The 15,894-nt window shown below is 54.2% G+C and overlaps 1 protein-coding gene across 1 annotated transcript; it reads left to right on the plus strand.

The window, feature by feature from the left end:
- The first annotated feature begins 3,640 nt into the window (after positions 1-3,640).
- On the plus strand, positions 3,641-14,858 carry Klhl21 (kelch like family member 21). Its single transcript, XM_090335936.1, has 4 exons — positions 3,641-4,805; positions 7,438-7,843; positions 11,700-11,772; positions 12,869-14,858. Exons 1-4 carry the CDS (start codon positions 3,785-3,787, stop codon positions 13,160-13,162), a joined length of 1,794 nt encoding a protein of 597 aa, XP_090192062.1. The 5' UTR covers positions 3,641-3,784; the 3' UTR covers positions 13,163-14,858.
- The last annotated feature ends 1,036 nt before the right edge of the window (positions 14,859-15,894 follow it).

Here is a 15,894-nt window from a genome sequence, read left to right on the forward strand (position 1 = left end):
GGCAAGGACTCTACCACTAATCCACACTTCCAGCCCCTGTGAGGGTTTTTTATGGGTCTTATTGTTGTTGTTAGGTTTTTTTTGCTTTTGTTTTTGTGGGTTATGAGGCTTGACCTCGGCCTGGGGCTGTCCCTGAGCTCTACAGCTCAAGGCTAAGACCTACCCTTGAGCCAAGCCCCATGTCCCCTTTTGTAGAGGTTAATTAGAGATAAGAGTCTCAGGTCCTTTAGTGTCAGGGCTGGCTTTGAACCTTGATGCTCAGATCTCAGCCCACTGAGTAGATAGGATTACAGGTGTGAGCCACCTCACCTGGATTCTGAGATTCTTACCTACAGTTAATCACCAGAAAACCAGAAGTAGAGCCTTGAATAAAAGAGCTCAGAGACGGTGCCCAAGGCTCAAGTGGTAGAGCTCTAGCCTTAAGAAAATCCAAGGACAGTGCCCAAGCCCTGAGTTCACACCCCAGGAGACTGGCCCTGTATACTACATATGTTTCTGTTACATTTATTATGATAAAAAAAAATCAGCCAAGAAATGTGAAAGGGTATCAATGTATGTGAATTAATGCACCTTTTATCTGGCAAATATCATGTAACCCTTTTACTAATTACAATAAAAAAAATTTTAAAAAAATCAGATAGCAGCTGGGTACAGTGGCTCATACTTATAATCCTAGCTACTCAGGAGGCTGAGATCTGAGGATTGCAGTTCAGAGCAAGCCCCCAAACAAAAGTCTGTGAAACTCTTATCTTCAATTAACCACTAGAAAACGGGAATTGGTATTGTAGTTTAAGGGTTAGGGTGGTAGCCTTGAGCTGAAGAGTTTAGGAACAGCTCCCAGGCCCAGAGTTCAAGCCCCACGACCAACAAAAAAACTCAGATGGCTGAGATCAAAGGGGTCAGACTCTTCTCTGTACTTTAAAATAGAGCTGTAGCTCAAGTGATAGAGCAAAAGAAGATCAGGGACAGCATGCAGTCCCTAAATTCAAGCCCCAACAAGCATTAGGTGTACATACACATACAAACATACACATGTACAAACTAGGAAGAAAATGCAGGTAAGCAGTGCCCTACGGGGAAAAATAAGCCCATAATTCTTTTCTAGGCAAATGAACACATTTAACAAATTGGGTTACACTGAGCAATCTGGATATTCACTGAATATCTTTCCATTTCAGTATCTATAGCATTATTCTTCAAGGCTACATAATCAAGTTGATAAACATTCAAAAAAAATTCTGATATTAGGGAAAAAAACACATACTCAGCTCCCCCATTTTATAGACATATCTTTATGAAGAATTTATGAAGTTAAATATGCTAGTTTTTATTAATATAAGTCAATTGTTAAAAATATATACTTACAGTATAAAACTAACTATTCCAGTATTGTAAAATATAACATCTCTAGCTGATTTTCAGTTCCAACCACATTATAATCCATATTAAAGTTGTAAAAAAAATAAAATAACAGGACATTGGTAGCTCATACCTATAATTCTAGCTACTCAGAAGACTGAGTTCTAACGATAATGGTTTGAAGCTTGCCCAGAAGAGTCCTGTGAACCATATACATATACAAAGCCAGAAGTTCTGCTGTGGCTACAGTGGTAGAGTTCAAGCCTCAGGACAGGGAGGGAGGGAGGGAGGGAGGAAAGGAGAGAGAGAGAGAGAGAGAGAGAGAGAGAGAGAGAGAGAGAGAGAGAGAGAGAGAGAGAGAGAGAGAGAGGAGAGAGAGGGAGGGAGGGAGGGAGGGAGGGAGGGAGGGAGGGACACAGAGAGAGAGAGAGAGAGAGAGAGAGAGAGAGAGAGAGAGAGAGGGGAGGGAGGGAGGGAGGGAGGGAGGGAGGGAGGGACACAGAGAGAGAGAGAGAGAGAGAGAGAGAGAGAGAGAGAGAGGGAGGGACGGACAGAGAGAGAGAGAGAGAGAGAGAGAGAGAGAGAGAGAGAGAGAGAGAGAGAGAGGAGACCACTCCTCTCTACCCCAGTTTTTTTTTAAGAAAGTCCTGGGGCTTGAACTTAGGACCTGGGCACAGTCCTTGAGCTTTCTCAAGGTTAGCTCTCTACCACTTGAGCCACAGCACCACCTCTAGCTTTTTCTCTGTATGTGGGTAGGGATGAATGGAACCCAGGGCTTTGTGCATGCTAGGCAAGCACTCAACCACTAGGCCAAACTCCCGGCCCCACAGCTCTACTTTTGGTGCTTAATTGGAGATGAGCCTCACAGACTGCCCTACCTAGGCTAGCACTGAACCCTCAATCCTCAGATCTCAGCCTCCTGAGTTAACCAAGATTCCAGGCGCCCGGATGATTTAATTTTAGATTTCTAAAAAGAAAGGGAACATGACTGATTTACTCTGGAATTGTGCAAGGTGGAGAGGCTGACCCAATGGAAATGTGCTATACTTCTCGCTGCAAACATCCCACTTCCTGGCTGCTCCGACTTCGTCCCAACGCCTGAGCAAGCTGGCCATTGGCTGGGGTCCGGGGCTCAGGAATGCCGCGCTGACTTTAATAGCTGTGTGAACAGTCCTTCTATGGGCATGGGGCAGCCACCGGGTACCTGCATGTTTTCCATCTTCAAGCCTGGTGCCTCCTTCCCAGGCTGCCCTTGCAGTCTAGACCGGGGGCAACCTTTCTCAAGACCAGAGAGGCCCCGGGTCATCTGAGACGGAGTGAAGACAAAATGTCTCCTCCGCAGCCGAGCCTGCGCCGACCCAGCGGCGGCGCAGGAGTGACGCCCCTCTCCGGGTGCCCGGCCAGCTCGGGACACAGTGGGTGGGCGCCCTCGGCGCGAGCGCAGCCCCAGAAGGCCCCACGGGGTGGGGAGGGGACGGGCAGAGAGCAAACCCTCCAGGTTTCCTGTGGGGTGAGGATTTCTCCCCGAAACTGAGCAAAGCCTCTGAGGGAGGGATCTTCCCATAGTTTTTCAAAGTGCTGCCAAGACCAGAAGAACTAAAACAAGGAGACGCCGCTCCTCCAGGCCCAGCGCCGCGCGGACGGACCGGGTCTCCCCGCCTGACCTTGAACTGTCTTTGGACGCCGGGGCGGCTCGGGGAGCCCGGCCCGGGAAGCCTGGTGACTCAGGGAGTGAAACGCCGCCGCGGTGCCGGCTAAAGCTCCCGGCGGCGGCCGAGTGTGGGGCCCGGGCAGCCCCACGGCGGGGCGCGTTCCCACGGTCCGGGCTCGCGTCCCTTCCCGACGCGCCCGGACAGACGTCCACGGCCACACTTTCGACCTGTTCCTGCTCGGACGCCCGCGCCCGCCGCGCTCCTTCGGGAGTCCGCCCATCGAAGGGATTAGGCGACAGCCCAGGGCAACTAATGGAACTCAGAGAAGAGAGCCTGGCCGCCCGGGGCTCGCGGGAGGGGGCGGGGAGTCTTGGCGCGAAAGCCTGGCACCGGATTCCGCTCCGCAGCCGGGGAGAGGGAAGTGTAGGTGGCGGGGCAGATCCCGGAAGCCCGGGATCCCGACGCGAGAGATCCACGGCTCGGAGCCGACTCCGGTCCCCCGCCAGCCCCCGTCTCGGCGTCACGGCGGAGGCGGAAGGAAGCCCCAGAAGGGCGGGGAGGGAGCGGGCGCGGGCGGCGGTGACTCAGCCGAGAGGCCCGGGGGCGGGCGCGGCGCTGGGGAGGGGAGCGCTCGGAGCTCCGGGCGGCGGCCCGCCGGGCCCGCAGGGGTTAAGTGGGCGTCGCCCCTGCGGCCCCGCCCCCCGGGCCGCGGCGCCAGGCCGAATTTAAAGCGGCGGAGCCGGGCGCGCCGCGGCGTCTCCCCGCGCAGCGCCATGGAGCGGCCGGCCCCCCTGGCCGTGCTTCCTTTCTCGGACCCGGCGCACGCCCTGAGCCTGCTGCGCGGCCTGAGCCAGCTCCGCGCCGAGCGCAAGTTCCTGGACGTGACCCTGGAGGCGGCGGGCGGGCGCGACTTCCCGGCCCACCGCGCCGTGCTGGCAGCCGCCAGCCCCTACTTCCGCGCCATGTTCGCCGGGCAGCTGCGCGAGAGCCGCGCGGAGCGGGTGCGCCTGCACGGCGTGCCGCCCGACATGCTGCAGCTGCTGCTGGACTTCAGCTACACCGGCCGCGTGGCGGTGAGCGGCGACAACGCCGAGCCGCTGCTGCGCGCCGCCGACCTGCTGCAGTTCCCGGCAGTGAAGGAGGCGTGCGGCGCCTTCCTGCAGCAGCAGCTCGACCTGGCCAACTGCCTGGACATGCAGGACTTCGCCGAGGCCTTCAGCTGCTCCGGGCTGGCCAGCGCGGCGCAGCGCTTCATCCTGCGCCACGTGGGCGAGCTGGGCGCCGAGCAGCTGGAGCGGCTGCCGCTGGCGCGCCTCCTGCGCTACCTGCGCGACGACGGGCTCTGCGTGCCCAAGGAGGAGGCGGCCTACCAGCTGGCGCTGCGCTGGGTGCGCGCCGACCCGCCGCGCCGCGCCGCGCACTGGCCGCAGCTGCTGGAGGCCGTGCGCCTGCCCTTCGTGCGCCGCTTCTACCTGCTGGCGCACGTCGAGGCCGAGCCGCTGGTCGCGCGCTGCCCGCCCTGCCTGCGCCTGCTGCGCGAGGCGCGCGACTTCCAGGCCGCGCGCTTCGACCGCCACGACCGCGGGCCCTGCCCCCGCATGCGCCCGCGCCCCTCCACCGGCCTCGCGGAGATCCTCGTGCTCGTGGGCGGCTGCGACCAGGACTGCGACGAGCTGGTCACCGTCGACTGCTACAACCCGCAGACGGGCCAGTGGCGTTACCTGGCCGAGTTCCCGGACCATCTGGGCGGGGGCTACAGCATCGTGGCTCTGGGCAATGACATCTACGTGACAGGTGGGTGCGGCGGGGGGCTAGGGCTCTCGGGGGGCGCCCACCACCTTGGCAGGCGGCACCCTCGGAACCTGAGAGCCGGAGGCCTCGAAGCATAGCAACTGCGTTTCAGTTCTTGTGTTTTTTGGTGGACAGAGGCGTTGGGGCCTCCTAAGTCGGGTAACGAGCACACTTTCCCGGTTTTTATTCTTTGGACGGTGCCACCCTTCCTTCCTTCCTTCCCTTGGCTCTCTGGCAGCCTGCGGTCACTTTCCACCCACTAGAAGGGCCCCTGTGTGCGCGGGGACAAGTAGCTGCTTGTGGGTGCCGGCGCCCGGTGTGTCTGGCTGAGCCAGCTCCTCGCCCCGGAGCTGCCTCCTCTGGGAGCAGGCCCTCGGCACAATGGGAGCTTTCTTTCTCTCCCCGAGCCACGCGGGGACGAGGGAGCGGCTGACGCCGGGTCGGGCGGCTGTCTCCGGCGCCCCACACCCATCCCCGTCGCCCCCCGGAGCCAGGGGATCGCCCGACTGACTCAGTGTCACCAGGTTCCTGCCGGGTTGCACCTAGGCCGAGTCGGGCGCCCTGGGTCACGTGGGGTTTCGGCCGAGGCTGCGACTGTAAACACGGTCACATGTTAAGAGATTTTCTTCCAGTTACTTGGCTCAAACCCCAAAACCCTGCCGAGTCATGGTGGGCGGGGCCCCAGCCTGCCCGGTGCTGGGCTTCTCCCACATTTTTCACCTAGGATGGAGCCCTGTTCCAACCCCAGGGAGGCTGCAGCCCGAGTGGAGCGAGCAGGGGCGGTCTCTGACTGCTATATAAGGAAGAACCGACCGGGGCTTGGCTGCTGGCTATCTGGGGCAGAAAGGCAAGTGGCTGGGTCACTACAGTGGCTGTGCCAGCCTAGCATGTGTCACAGAAAAGCCCACTTGGAGCTGTCCCCAGCAAGCTGATGGGACTCAGAGCTGATAAGGGGGTCTGGTTGCCTGCCTAAGACAGACTCCTCCCCTCCGCTCCTGCAGCCCCCCCTGTCTTCAGCCCTCTGCTAGAGTCCATCAGTTCCTCTGTCCAGCCTGAGGCTATCCCTGTGTTGTTTGAGGACTGTGTCCCCCTGCACACCATCTCCATCCCTTCTGAGGTCTGGCTGGGGATTTTGAGCAGAGACCTTCCTCCCAGAACTGGTCAGACCTGCCTAGCCTTCTCAACACCCTTTCATAAATGTCACAGCTGAGCAGCTAATCCTGTGGGTTTAGGCAGGTGGCCCTGTCATTCCATTCAGCTGCTGGTAGGGAATTTCCAGGGGCCCAGGAAGCCCGGTGGAGCTGCCTTTGTGGACACTCCCCAGGGAAGGAGTGGGACCAGATCAGCTCTGTAAGCTCTTTGTCTTCTCCTTGAAAGCTCAGCTCAGCACTGTGGGACAGACAGAATGTCTCCTCTCAGCTCTGTGGTAGGGGGGGCAGGATTCCTGGAGTTCTTCCATGTTGGGGGCAGGGGTATCTCGTGTCCTTAGTGGACCTGGCTTAATTTTATTATTGATAAAACAGTGTTTTTATTTCACTTTTAGGGTCATTAAAAATGCAGGCAAAGTTTATGACACTTGCCTTTAATCTCATTTATGTAGGAAGAGAAAAGGGGAGGCTATTGTAATCCCAGCAGGCAGATTTTAATCTTAGGCCTGTCCTGGTCAAAACCTTGAGACTTTACCTAAAAAAATAACTAAAGCAGTGGGGGAGGGGGTTGACTCAAGTGGTAGAGCAAAGGCTCTGGGTTCAAATCCCAGAACATCCCCCCCCCAAAGAAAAAGAATACATCTTATGAACAGCCTAGCACATTTTTTCCAAATGAAACATACCCTTCTGGGTGCCCATGGCTCATTCCTATAATCCCAGCTACTTCAGAAGCTGAGATCTGCATGTCAAGGTTTCAAGCCAGCAGAAAAATCCCAAAGACTTGTATCTCCAAGTAGCATGAAGATGGGAGTGGAGATATGCCTCACGTGACAGAGCAAAAAAGCTAAGGGCAAGAGACCCTGAGTTCAAGCCCAGTACCAGCACAAAAAGAAAAAGAGAAAAGAAACACAATAGAGACAAGACTAGAACCAAAGAGGTACCTGGTAACGTGATCTTTCTGTTAGGTCTCTGTCTTTGTCCTCTCCTTGTTCAAACTCACCCCTTCACTTCATCTCCCCTTGCCTCCCTAAAACAATTCTTGCTAAGTCTCTGGAAGCACGGATTCCCCTTTTCTCTTCCCTCTTCTTGGCATAGCCTTGGGGAGCCGCTTAGAATTTGATAGACAGGTCCAGTGCCTTGCTGCTGTCTAGGAGAGCCCACCTGAGTACAGTACTTGGTACAGTCCAAGTGTTAGTGTTGGGGGTTCCTGACTGAGACTACATGTTGGTTTAGACGTGTGCCCTAGGGCCTTGGTTTGATAGCAGAGGGTGGGTGGAGGTCCTGCCCAGCCATTGATTGGCATACACATTGCCTTGGTCTCCAGATGGAGTTTCTGGCCTGGGCCTTGGAAAGCAGGACAGGTGTTGGGTGACACTTGCTGAGGTTGTTTCTCCCCAGCGAGAGGCCCTCACAGATGTTCGGGGAGGTGCAGGTGGGTGAGTCACCCCAAGCAGGCTGGCCCATCTGCCTGTTATTTGTCCTGGCAGGTGGGTCCGATGGCTCCCGGCTCTATGACTGTGTGTGGAGGTACAACTCCAGTGTGAACGAGTGGACGGAGGTGGCTCCCATGCTGAAGGCCCGGGAATACCACAGCTCCTCTGTGCTGGACGGGCTGTTGTATGTGGTGGCCGCCGACAGCACAGAGCGCTATGACCACACCGCTGACTCCTGGGAGGCCCTGCAGCCCATGACCTACCCCATGGACAACTGCTCCACCACTGCCTGCCGCGGCCGGCTCTACGCCATCGGCTCCCTGGCCGGCAAGGAGACCATGGTGATGCAGTGTTACCACCCAGACACTGACCTGTGGTCGCTGGTGGACTGTGGCCAGCTCCCACCCTGGTCCTTTGCACCCAAGACTGTGACTCTGAATGGACTCATGTACTTCGTCAGGTGAGTGTCTGGGTGCCTAGTGCGCTGTGTATGTGGCTTTTCTTAGCAGACCCTCGGCTGAGGATTCCGACCTCCATCTCCCTGCTTCACAGATAGGAAATTGAGGGTCAGGAAGCTTTTCGCTCCTCTTCTCAGACCCGCTTCTGCAGCCTTTCAGGTTTTCTTAATCAAGCCGCCCCCACAGTCATTGTTGTAGCTGGCAGACATTTTTGTGTGTGTCTCCTCCACTATACCCAAAGGCCTGTCCACTCACAGTGTGCCTTCTTCATTGGAGAATTGGCATGCAGGAGAGTGCCCACAACTCCTCTGGAAATGCCATGTTCTTGTGTTGGCTGTTTCCCTCCCCGGCCTATGGCTGGCTGAAACAGGAAAGAGGGAGAGGTGAATGACAGTCCCACTGTTGCTTAAGTGCTAGAATGTTAGCTCTGAGCAAAAAAACCCAAGGACAGTGCCCAGGCCTTGAGTTTAAGCTGCAGAAACAGTACTACGAAAAGTTTAAAAAGAAAGAGAGAGAGATCTATCCTTTATTCTCTGCTGCTGCAAAAATAGTCATGATAAAACAAAGCCAGATGCTGGGCACTGGGGCTCATGCCTGTAATCCTAGCTTCTCAGGAGACTAGGATCTGAGGATCAGGGTTTGAAGCCAGCCCAGGCAGAAAAGTCCAAAAGTCTTTTTTTTTTTTTTTTTTTTGCCAGTTCTGGCCCTTGAGCTCAGGGCCTGAGCATTGTCCTTGTGCCCTCTCAAGGCTAGAACTCTACCACTGGAGCCACAGCACCACTTCCAGCTTTTTCAATATGTGTGGTACTAAGGAATCGGACCTTGGTCTTAAGGCACGCGAGGCAAGCACTCTACCACTAAGCCAAACTCTTGGTCTAGCGACTCTTAATCTCCAATTAGCCACCAGAAACTGGAAGCGGAGCTCAGAATGGTAGAGTGCTAGCTTTGAGCTCATGGACAGGGCCCAGGCCCTGAGTTCAAGTCCCATGGTCAAACCCACCCCCCCCCCCAAAAAAAAAAAAGCCCCAAGCTGGGTGCTAGTGACTCAGGCCTGTGATCCTAGCTACTCACTAGGCTGGAATCTAAAGATTGCCATTCAAAGCCAGTATAAATAGGAAAAGCCATGGTGATATTCTCATCTCCAATTAGCCACCAAAAGCTGGAAGTGCAGCTGTGACTCTGTGACTCAAGGGGTAGAGCCCAGCTTTGAGTAAGAAAGCTAAGGAACAGTGAGTGTCCGGGCTCTGAGTTCAAATCTCAGTACTGGTACACAAAGTCACAGTCCCTTCAAATCCCTTCATTTGGTACAGGCCCCCCAAATGGTCTTGCTTGCCTGAGAAGCATTGACTCTTTCACCCCCCCTAAAACAAGAAGTTCCCTCTCAGGATGGGCAAGGAAAGGAGCAGAGGCTCTGTCAGGAAAGGAAGCAGAGGGGTCACGCAAGTGGATGAAAGCCAAAGCCTTGGCACCTCAGCCAGCTCTGGTCAGTTATAAAACCACCTGACTCCCTGGTTTCCCTCCCCCAGATGTTTTCAAGGAGCAGTGGGGGTGGGGTGACTATAAATACAACTTTAGCCCCTCAGCAATGGCTGCAGGCCCAGTGCCTTTGAGAACGTCCTCCCTGACCTGTGGTCCGGGAGCAGAGTGTGCCCAAGAGCTGCCCTGGTCCCTGAACTTCCTGCCTCTCCTCTTGTGGTGTAGTTAGTAAACCTCTGGTGGAAGCACAAGGCACCTCCCTGCAGGCTGTTTGCTTTGGTTACCTGGAGATGTGGGAGGAGGCAGCTTGAGGCCCTCCCAATCCTGTGGAATCTGTGGAAAGGAATGGCGCAAAAAGACCAGGCAAAACCTCTAAAACCCTGGGCAGAGCCTGTCCATTCATAAACCCTTCATGAGCCATGTTGCCTCCTGCCTGGAATGACAACCTGTGTGGACAGTTCTTGCGTGGGACTTGTCCCTTGGGGAGGCAGCCAGTGCCACAACCTCTCAACTATCACCAGTGACCAGTGAAGGAGACTGTTGCCCTGGGCTCCATCTTGCTCCTGAGAAAAGGTGGCTCCAAACAGGATACAGCTGCTCATGTCAACACCTAGGAGCCCTGGCCACCTGCCCCTTCCAGCTGAGAAAGGGAATAAGGGATGGGAACAGGCTAATGCGTCCCCATATTTAATGACTGTCATCAGGACTTATAACAGGAAGTAGAGACGAGCAGTACATCAAAAACTACGGTATCCAAGCATTTATGCATCTGTGTTTCCTTCGACACAGCCGCCCTCTTGTTTAGGACCTGCTGTGGCTGCTTTTGTGTGGCAGTGATACTGCTGTGTTCTTCCTATGGACACCTGGTCCACAAAGCCTTAGGTATTTGCTGTTTGGTCTGCTTGCCACCCCTGCTCTGTGATCACCGTGACACACTGCCGTTTCTTACCTGTCCTGAGGACGGGCAGGGTGAAACCAGGGTAGGAGGCTTTTCTCATTTCTTTCATTCCCATTACCACCCTTAGCTTGCTGGGTTCTGGGGACCCAGAAATGAATAAGGAAAGGTTGAGACTCACAGTGACTTTTTTTCCTTTTTTTAAATCAGTTGTGGGGCTTGAACTCAAGACCTGGGTGCTATTCCCGAGCTCTTTTGCTAAAAGATAGCACTTTATCACTTTGAACCACAGCCGCTCCTCTTCTGGTTTTCTGGTGGTTAATTGGAGATAAGAATCGTGGGACTCTTCCCTGCCCGCTGGCTTTCATCCATGATCCTCAGATCTCAGCCTCCTGAGTACCCAGGATTACAGGCGTGAGCCACTGGTACCTGGTTTACGTAGTGGCCTTGAAGGAGGTGGCCAGGAGTGGTCCAGGTCCTAGAGGGTAGGAAGCTTGGCCTGTTCAGCAACAAAGTCTTTCATAATAGAGCGGCTTAAAGTTGAAATCAAGAGGAGGAAGAATTGGAAGGGAAGGAATGCAGCAGCTCTCCAACCTGAAGAAACCGTCGTGTGTTGTACCCGAATTCCTAGAACCCCAAAAAGACCACCAGAGGCCACAGTCAAAGCTAAAAAGCAGGGGTCATTTTATTTACAAGTCTAGACTCTGCGTACCAGCAGCTGGCAACACTGAAAAGGCCCTGAGCAAGAACCTTACACTGCTTTTATAGGAAAAGTACAATTACCTGATTGGCTATTTAACTCAAACCACTGGTCGAATCAGAGCTCAGGTGTCTAATCACTGAGCACCAAGCTGTTACCACCTGGGGTTCAAGTACATGGGCCCTACACAAAGGGGGGGAGGGGGCCATTCCCAGAACATGGAACAATCTTGGCACAACACGTGTTGCACCAGACAGCAGGGCTCACCAAGGGGCTGTGAGCACCCAACCTTGGGGCCTTCAAGCCTGGAATTGCCTCTCAAGACCATAGGGGTTCCATATAACAAGGGAGCTGCCAGGTGACGTAAAGCTCCAGGCGGCCAGGGTTGCTGGGCACGTACCTCTAGTTCTTGCACTGCAGGGCCTAAAGCAGAGGGATTACAAGTTCCACATCAGCCGGCACTAAAACGAGGCCTTGTCTTTGTTTTTGTGGGTCATGGGGCTTGAACTTCCGCTCAAGGCTACCGCCCTACCCTTGAGCCAAGCCCCACTTCCCATTTTCTAGAGCTTAATTGGAGATAAGGGTCTCATGTTCTTTTGTGCCTGGGCTGGCTTTGAACCTTTGTCCTCAGATCTCAGCCTCCTCAGTAGCTAGGATGACAGGCGTGAGCTAATGAGACCTTGTTTTTAAAAAGAAAATAATCTTCAGGTTACCACAAGATTGTAGACTTTCCTCATACCAGGGTACTTACTTGCTCTCACCAGATCTCCTCCCCTTCCTTCCTCAGGGATGATTCCGCCGAGGTGGACGTGTATAACCCCACGAAGAATGAATGGGACAAGATCCCATCCATGAATCAGGTAAATTGACAGCCGTGCCATTGTGAAACACAGGGTGCTTCACAACCAGCACCCGCAGGGCAAAGGGAGAGGAGCAGCGCAAGATAGTTACAGCCAGGTGCCAGAGACCTGAAATCCTTGCTGCTCACGAGGCTGAGATCTAAGAATCATGGTTCAAAGCTAGCCTGTGCAAGTCCCTAATTGGAGACTGTGTCCCATTGACAAAAATGCCCAACAGGAGGCATAGCTCAAGTGATGAGTACCAGCAGTGGACAAGCAAAGCTGAGTAAGAGAATGAGCCTGGATTCAAGGCCTGGAGCAGACAAAAAGATAGTTACATGGAAGGGTTTCAGAGGGTCAGCAAGGGTGAAGTCCCTGGGGCGGGTATGCTCTGCATGTCTGTGGACCCACTAGCAGCCAAGTGTGGCTGGAGGTGATAAGATTGGACAGGAAATCTCTAGGAACTGACCTGGACTACTGTCTGAAGATCAGGGACTCCTCGCCCGATGGCTACGTAATCCAGGCTGCTTAGGAAGCTGAGATCTGACGATGGAAGTTTGCCACCAGCCCAGGCAGAAAAGTCTGTGACACTCTTATCTCCAATTAATCCCAGAAAAAGCCAGAGGTGGTGCTGTGGCTCAGGTCATAGGGAGCACTAGCCTAGAACAAAAAAAGCCCAGGGACAGAGCTCAGGCCCTGAGTCAAGCCCTAGGATCGGCACAAAATAAATAGCTATATTGGACAGCCACACTGCTGTAGCCGTCTTGTGGGAAGGATGGTGGAATGTGGGTGAGTTTATTGTCTACCAGGTAGTGCTGAGAAGGCCCAGTGCATTTAGGTGGGGATTGTGGGAGGATGGTGGGAAACCAGGGTACAGCTTCTACCATGGAAGGACCCCTAGCCAGGCCAGGAGGCCTAAGATCTGCCTTCCACCCAGTTGGGTGCGAGAAGTGCATTGACCTGTCGTCACATTTCCTTGGAAGTTGGTGTGTCTGGGAAGTGACAAGATCACCCCTATCGAGTGCTCAGCCTCCCTACACCTTAGCAAAGAGGAGTAGAGTGGTGAGGAGGGGTACCGCCCCAACGGCTGACCTGTATTCACCTCCCTTGCCCACAGGTACACGTTGGGGGAAGCCTGGCCGTCCTGGGAGGGAAACTCTACGTCTCTGGGGGATACGATAACACATTTGAACTCTCCGACGTGGTAGAGGCATATGACCCAGAGACCCGGGCCTGGAGCGTGGTAGGGCGGCTCCCGGAGCCCACCTTCTGGCATGGCAGCGTCAGCATCTTCCGACAATTCATGCCACAGACGCCTGTGGGTGGGCGTGGCTTCGAGCTGGATGGGGGCAGCCATGACATGGACGCAGGCCGACACCGGCCACTGCACAACCCTGAGGAGCTGCACTAACCTTAGCCTGGCCAAGGGAGGGCCTCCATGGAGGGGACCCAGCCCCTGGGGGGCATGGGCCCCATTCTTTGTGCCCAGGACTGCCGAAGATGACCAGGTGCAGCACTGGCTCTGGGTGCTGTGGAAACCCCAGCGTCCATCTGCAAGGTTTCTGTGCAGTGCAAGCCTGTGTCACAGCTGGGGCCAAAGCTGCTAGTGAAGGCCTCTCCCTTGGTCAAGGAAGAGCTGCTTCCCCCATGGCCACATGGCTCCGGCTCCCCAAGGCCAGCTCCCACCCGTGACACCAGCTCTCCAGGCAGCATCCATCCTGTTGTCACCACCTGGGCCTGCACGTTTCCACCTGAAGCAGAGGACCCCCTAAGTGGTCAGTGGTCAGGCGGATTATAAGCAGCGTCCATTGCTGTGTGTTCCTGAGGCGAGCCTGGGAAGAGGAACGTCTGCCTGCCCATCCTCTTATCCCTGCCAGGACCTCACAAAGCTGGGGTTCCTAGAGGTGTATACAGGGTTGAGAGACGAAGGTAACGTGTGAGCTTCATCTTGAGTTCACAGCATGGCAAATGCTGGCTGTCCCCCAGCCAGTAGAGAAGCCATGTATGCACAATGCAGGGTTGTCTGGGAGTGAAGAAGTCTCCTTCAAAGGAAGCCCTAGGCAAGGGTAGTCTCTATGCACTCCAAGTTTCACAGGCTTGAAAATGGACACTTTAAGGAGATGGGGAGCCTAAGGAGCGACAGGAGGATTTGATCTTGTTTTCAGATCTCTGTAATCCCATCGCCAGACATGTGTTTCCAATGGGAAAAATTCTTTCCTCTTCTTAGAGAACCATCCAGTACAGGCAAGTTCTCACTTGAAGCACTATCACCTACCATCTGCCAAAGAATCTCTTGGACATTTTGGGCACCTAGTAGGGCTGCTGAGTGGCCATGGTCTGCCTGCACCTTGTTTCATGCCATGCACAGCAGATAGCATCACAGTGGGACAGAGGGGGCAGTGCTGTCTTCTTTGGATTCCTAGCCACATGGTGGTGATTCCAGCCTGTGATGGCTACCCCGCTTTGTGGAGGTCTGCTGAGACCACACGGGATGTCATCACATTGCAGGGCAGGGCTCTGAGCCTGTGACACAGCGCAGAAACCAGAGGTGTGCACTGGCCAGTCCATTGGTTGCACGGCACCTTGACCAGATTGCGTCAAACAGACAGGGAAGTCTCATGAGTCTGGCTTCACCGTGATGGCAGCCCATCACATATGGCCCACTGCAGAAGGAATAGGCTAGAGTCTGCATCCCTCTCTTCCCATGTCTCCACAGCCAGGACCACTCCACTGCAGGACCCTTGGGCCCAGGGACCTGGCTGGGTGTCCCAGGTCTCTGACCTGGATTCTGGACCACTGTCCATGTCATTCAGTGCACCACCCTTGAAGCCAGTGTTGGGGATGGATTCACATGCGACCTGTGCAGAGCCTTTATCTGCCTAGGTAAATGATGAAAATCCAGTAATAAGTATTTAATGCATTTCTATGAGGTTTTCTGTATTTATGACTCCAGAGACATATAATGAAGGCCTGCCTCCTGTGTCAAAGCAGTCACACCACAGAGGGAGCAGGCTTATGGATCTGTTTTGGCCTCTTCTGTAGGCTTACCTGTCCAGTGTCCTGTCTCAAGGCTGTAGGATGCCTTCAATACTTTCTGAAATAAAAAATTTGCTATACATTGGTGTCAGTGCCCTCCTGCCGTCTTCCAGGAATCTTTGGGCGAGGCCAGTGTTGGAGGAGGTGAATGGAATAGAAGACTTAGAATCTGAGAGGTGTTAGGCCCTCTCCCATCTCAGTGCAACACAGGGTGTGAAGCAGAAAAATAAATGCTACAGAGCAGTCTTACAGCTCATTTCCGAGCCTGTGCAGTGCAGAACAATACATTGGTGCCTGCCTGGCAAGTATGAAGCCCTGGGTTTAATTCCTTGGTACCACATACAAAGAAAAAGCTAGAAGTGGCACTGTGGCTCAAGTGGCAGAGTATTAGCCTGGAGCAAAAAAACCTGTCTAAGGACAGTGCCCAGGCCCTGAGTTCAAGCCCCAGGACTGGCAAAAAAAAAAAAAAAAAAAAAAGCCAGCCTGTACCGTGAGACTCTTACTCGTATCTCCAGTTAATCACCAGAAAACCGGAAGTGGCACTGTGGCTCCAGAGATAGGGTAGTAACCTTGAGCTGAAGCACTCAGGGACTGTGCCCCGGCCTCAAGTTCAAGTCCCATAACAACAACAACAAAAGAGTCTCCAGGACTTTCCTGTCCAGACTAGAGAAAGCCAGCTAGTGGAGGGAAACCAATTATCAGCTCGCCAGGCACAGTTGAGCCATCCTGAGGACAGATCCCCTAGGCCTTGGACAATTTCTGCAGTGGTTTATTATGCAGTGAGCTTTCACCTTTAATCTTTATGGACATGTTACCAATTCCATTGAAGGTGGAGATGAAGCAGTCACTTGCTCATAAGTGCAAGTAGGAAGAATCAGAATCTTCAACAACTCACTGTGCCTCTGTGACTCACAGACCAAGTCATGGAAGGGTCCCTGTGGGCATACTGCCAGCCTGGCTAGCTTGCTACCTGTCTCCAGCTGAAGGCAGTTCCGCCCCAGAACTTGAAGGGAGCCCAAGTCCTAATTCTGGCCAGTGGGACTACCATGGTAGGACCTAGCCGTTCCATTCTGATTAAAGCCTCTCGTAAATTCAGCATCACCTTCA

Source organism: Megascapheus bottae, chromosome 6 (genome assembly GCF_031878675.1).
Source record: "Megascapheus bottae isolate mThoBot1 chromosome 6, mThoBot2.hap1, whole genome shotgun sequence".
NCBI classification, from domain to species: domain Eukaryota; kingdom Metazoa; phylum Chordata; class Mammalia; order Rodentia; family Geomyidae; genus Megascapheus; species Megascapheus bottae.

Bases quoted from the DNA above. Each gene is read 5' to 3' on its own strand.
- Klhl21 (XM_090335936.1), top strand. From the start codon at position 3,785: ATGGAGCGGCCGGCCCCCCTGGCCGTGCTTCCTTTCTCGGACCCGGCG. The intron at 4,806-7,437 runs GTGGGTGCGGCG...TTGTCCTGGCAG, and splicing joins CAATGACATCTACGTGACAG to GTGGGTCCGATGGCTCCCGG. The intron at 11,773-12,868 runs GTAAATTGACAG...CCTTGCCCACAG, and splicing joins AGATCCCATCCATGAATCAG to GTACACGTTGGGGGAAGCCT.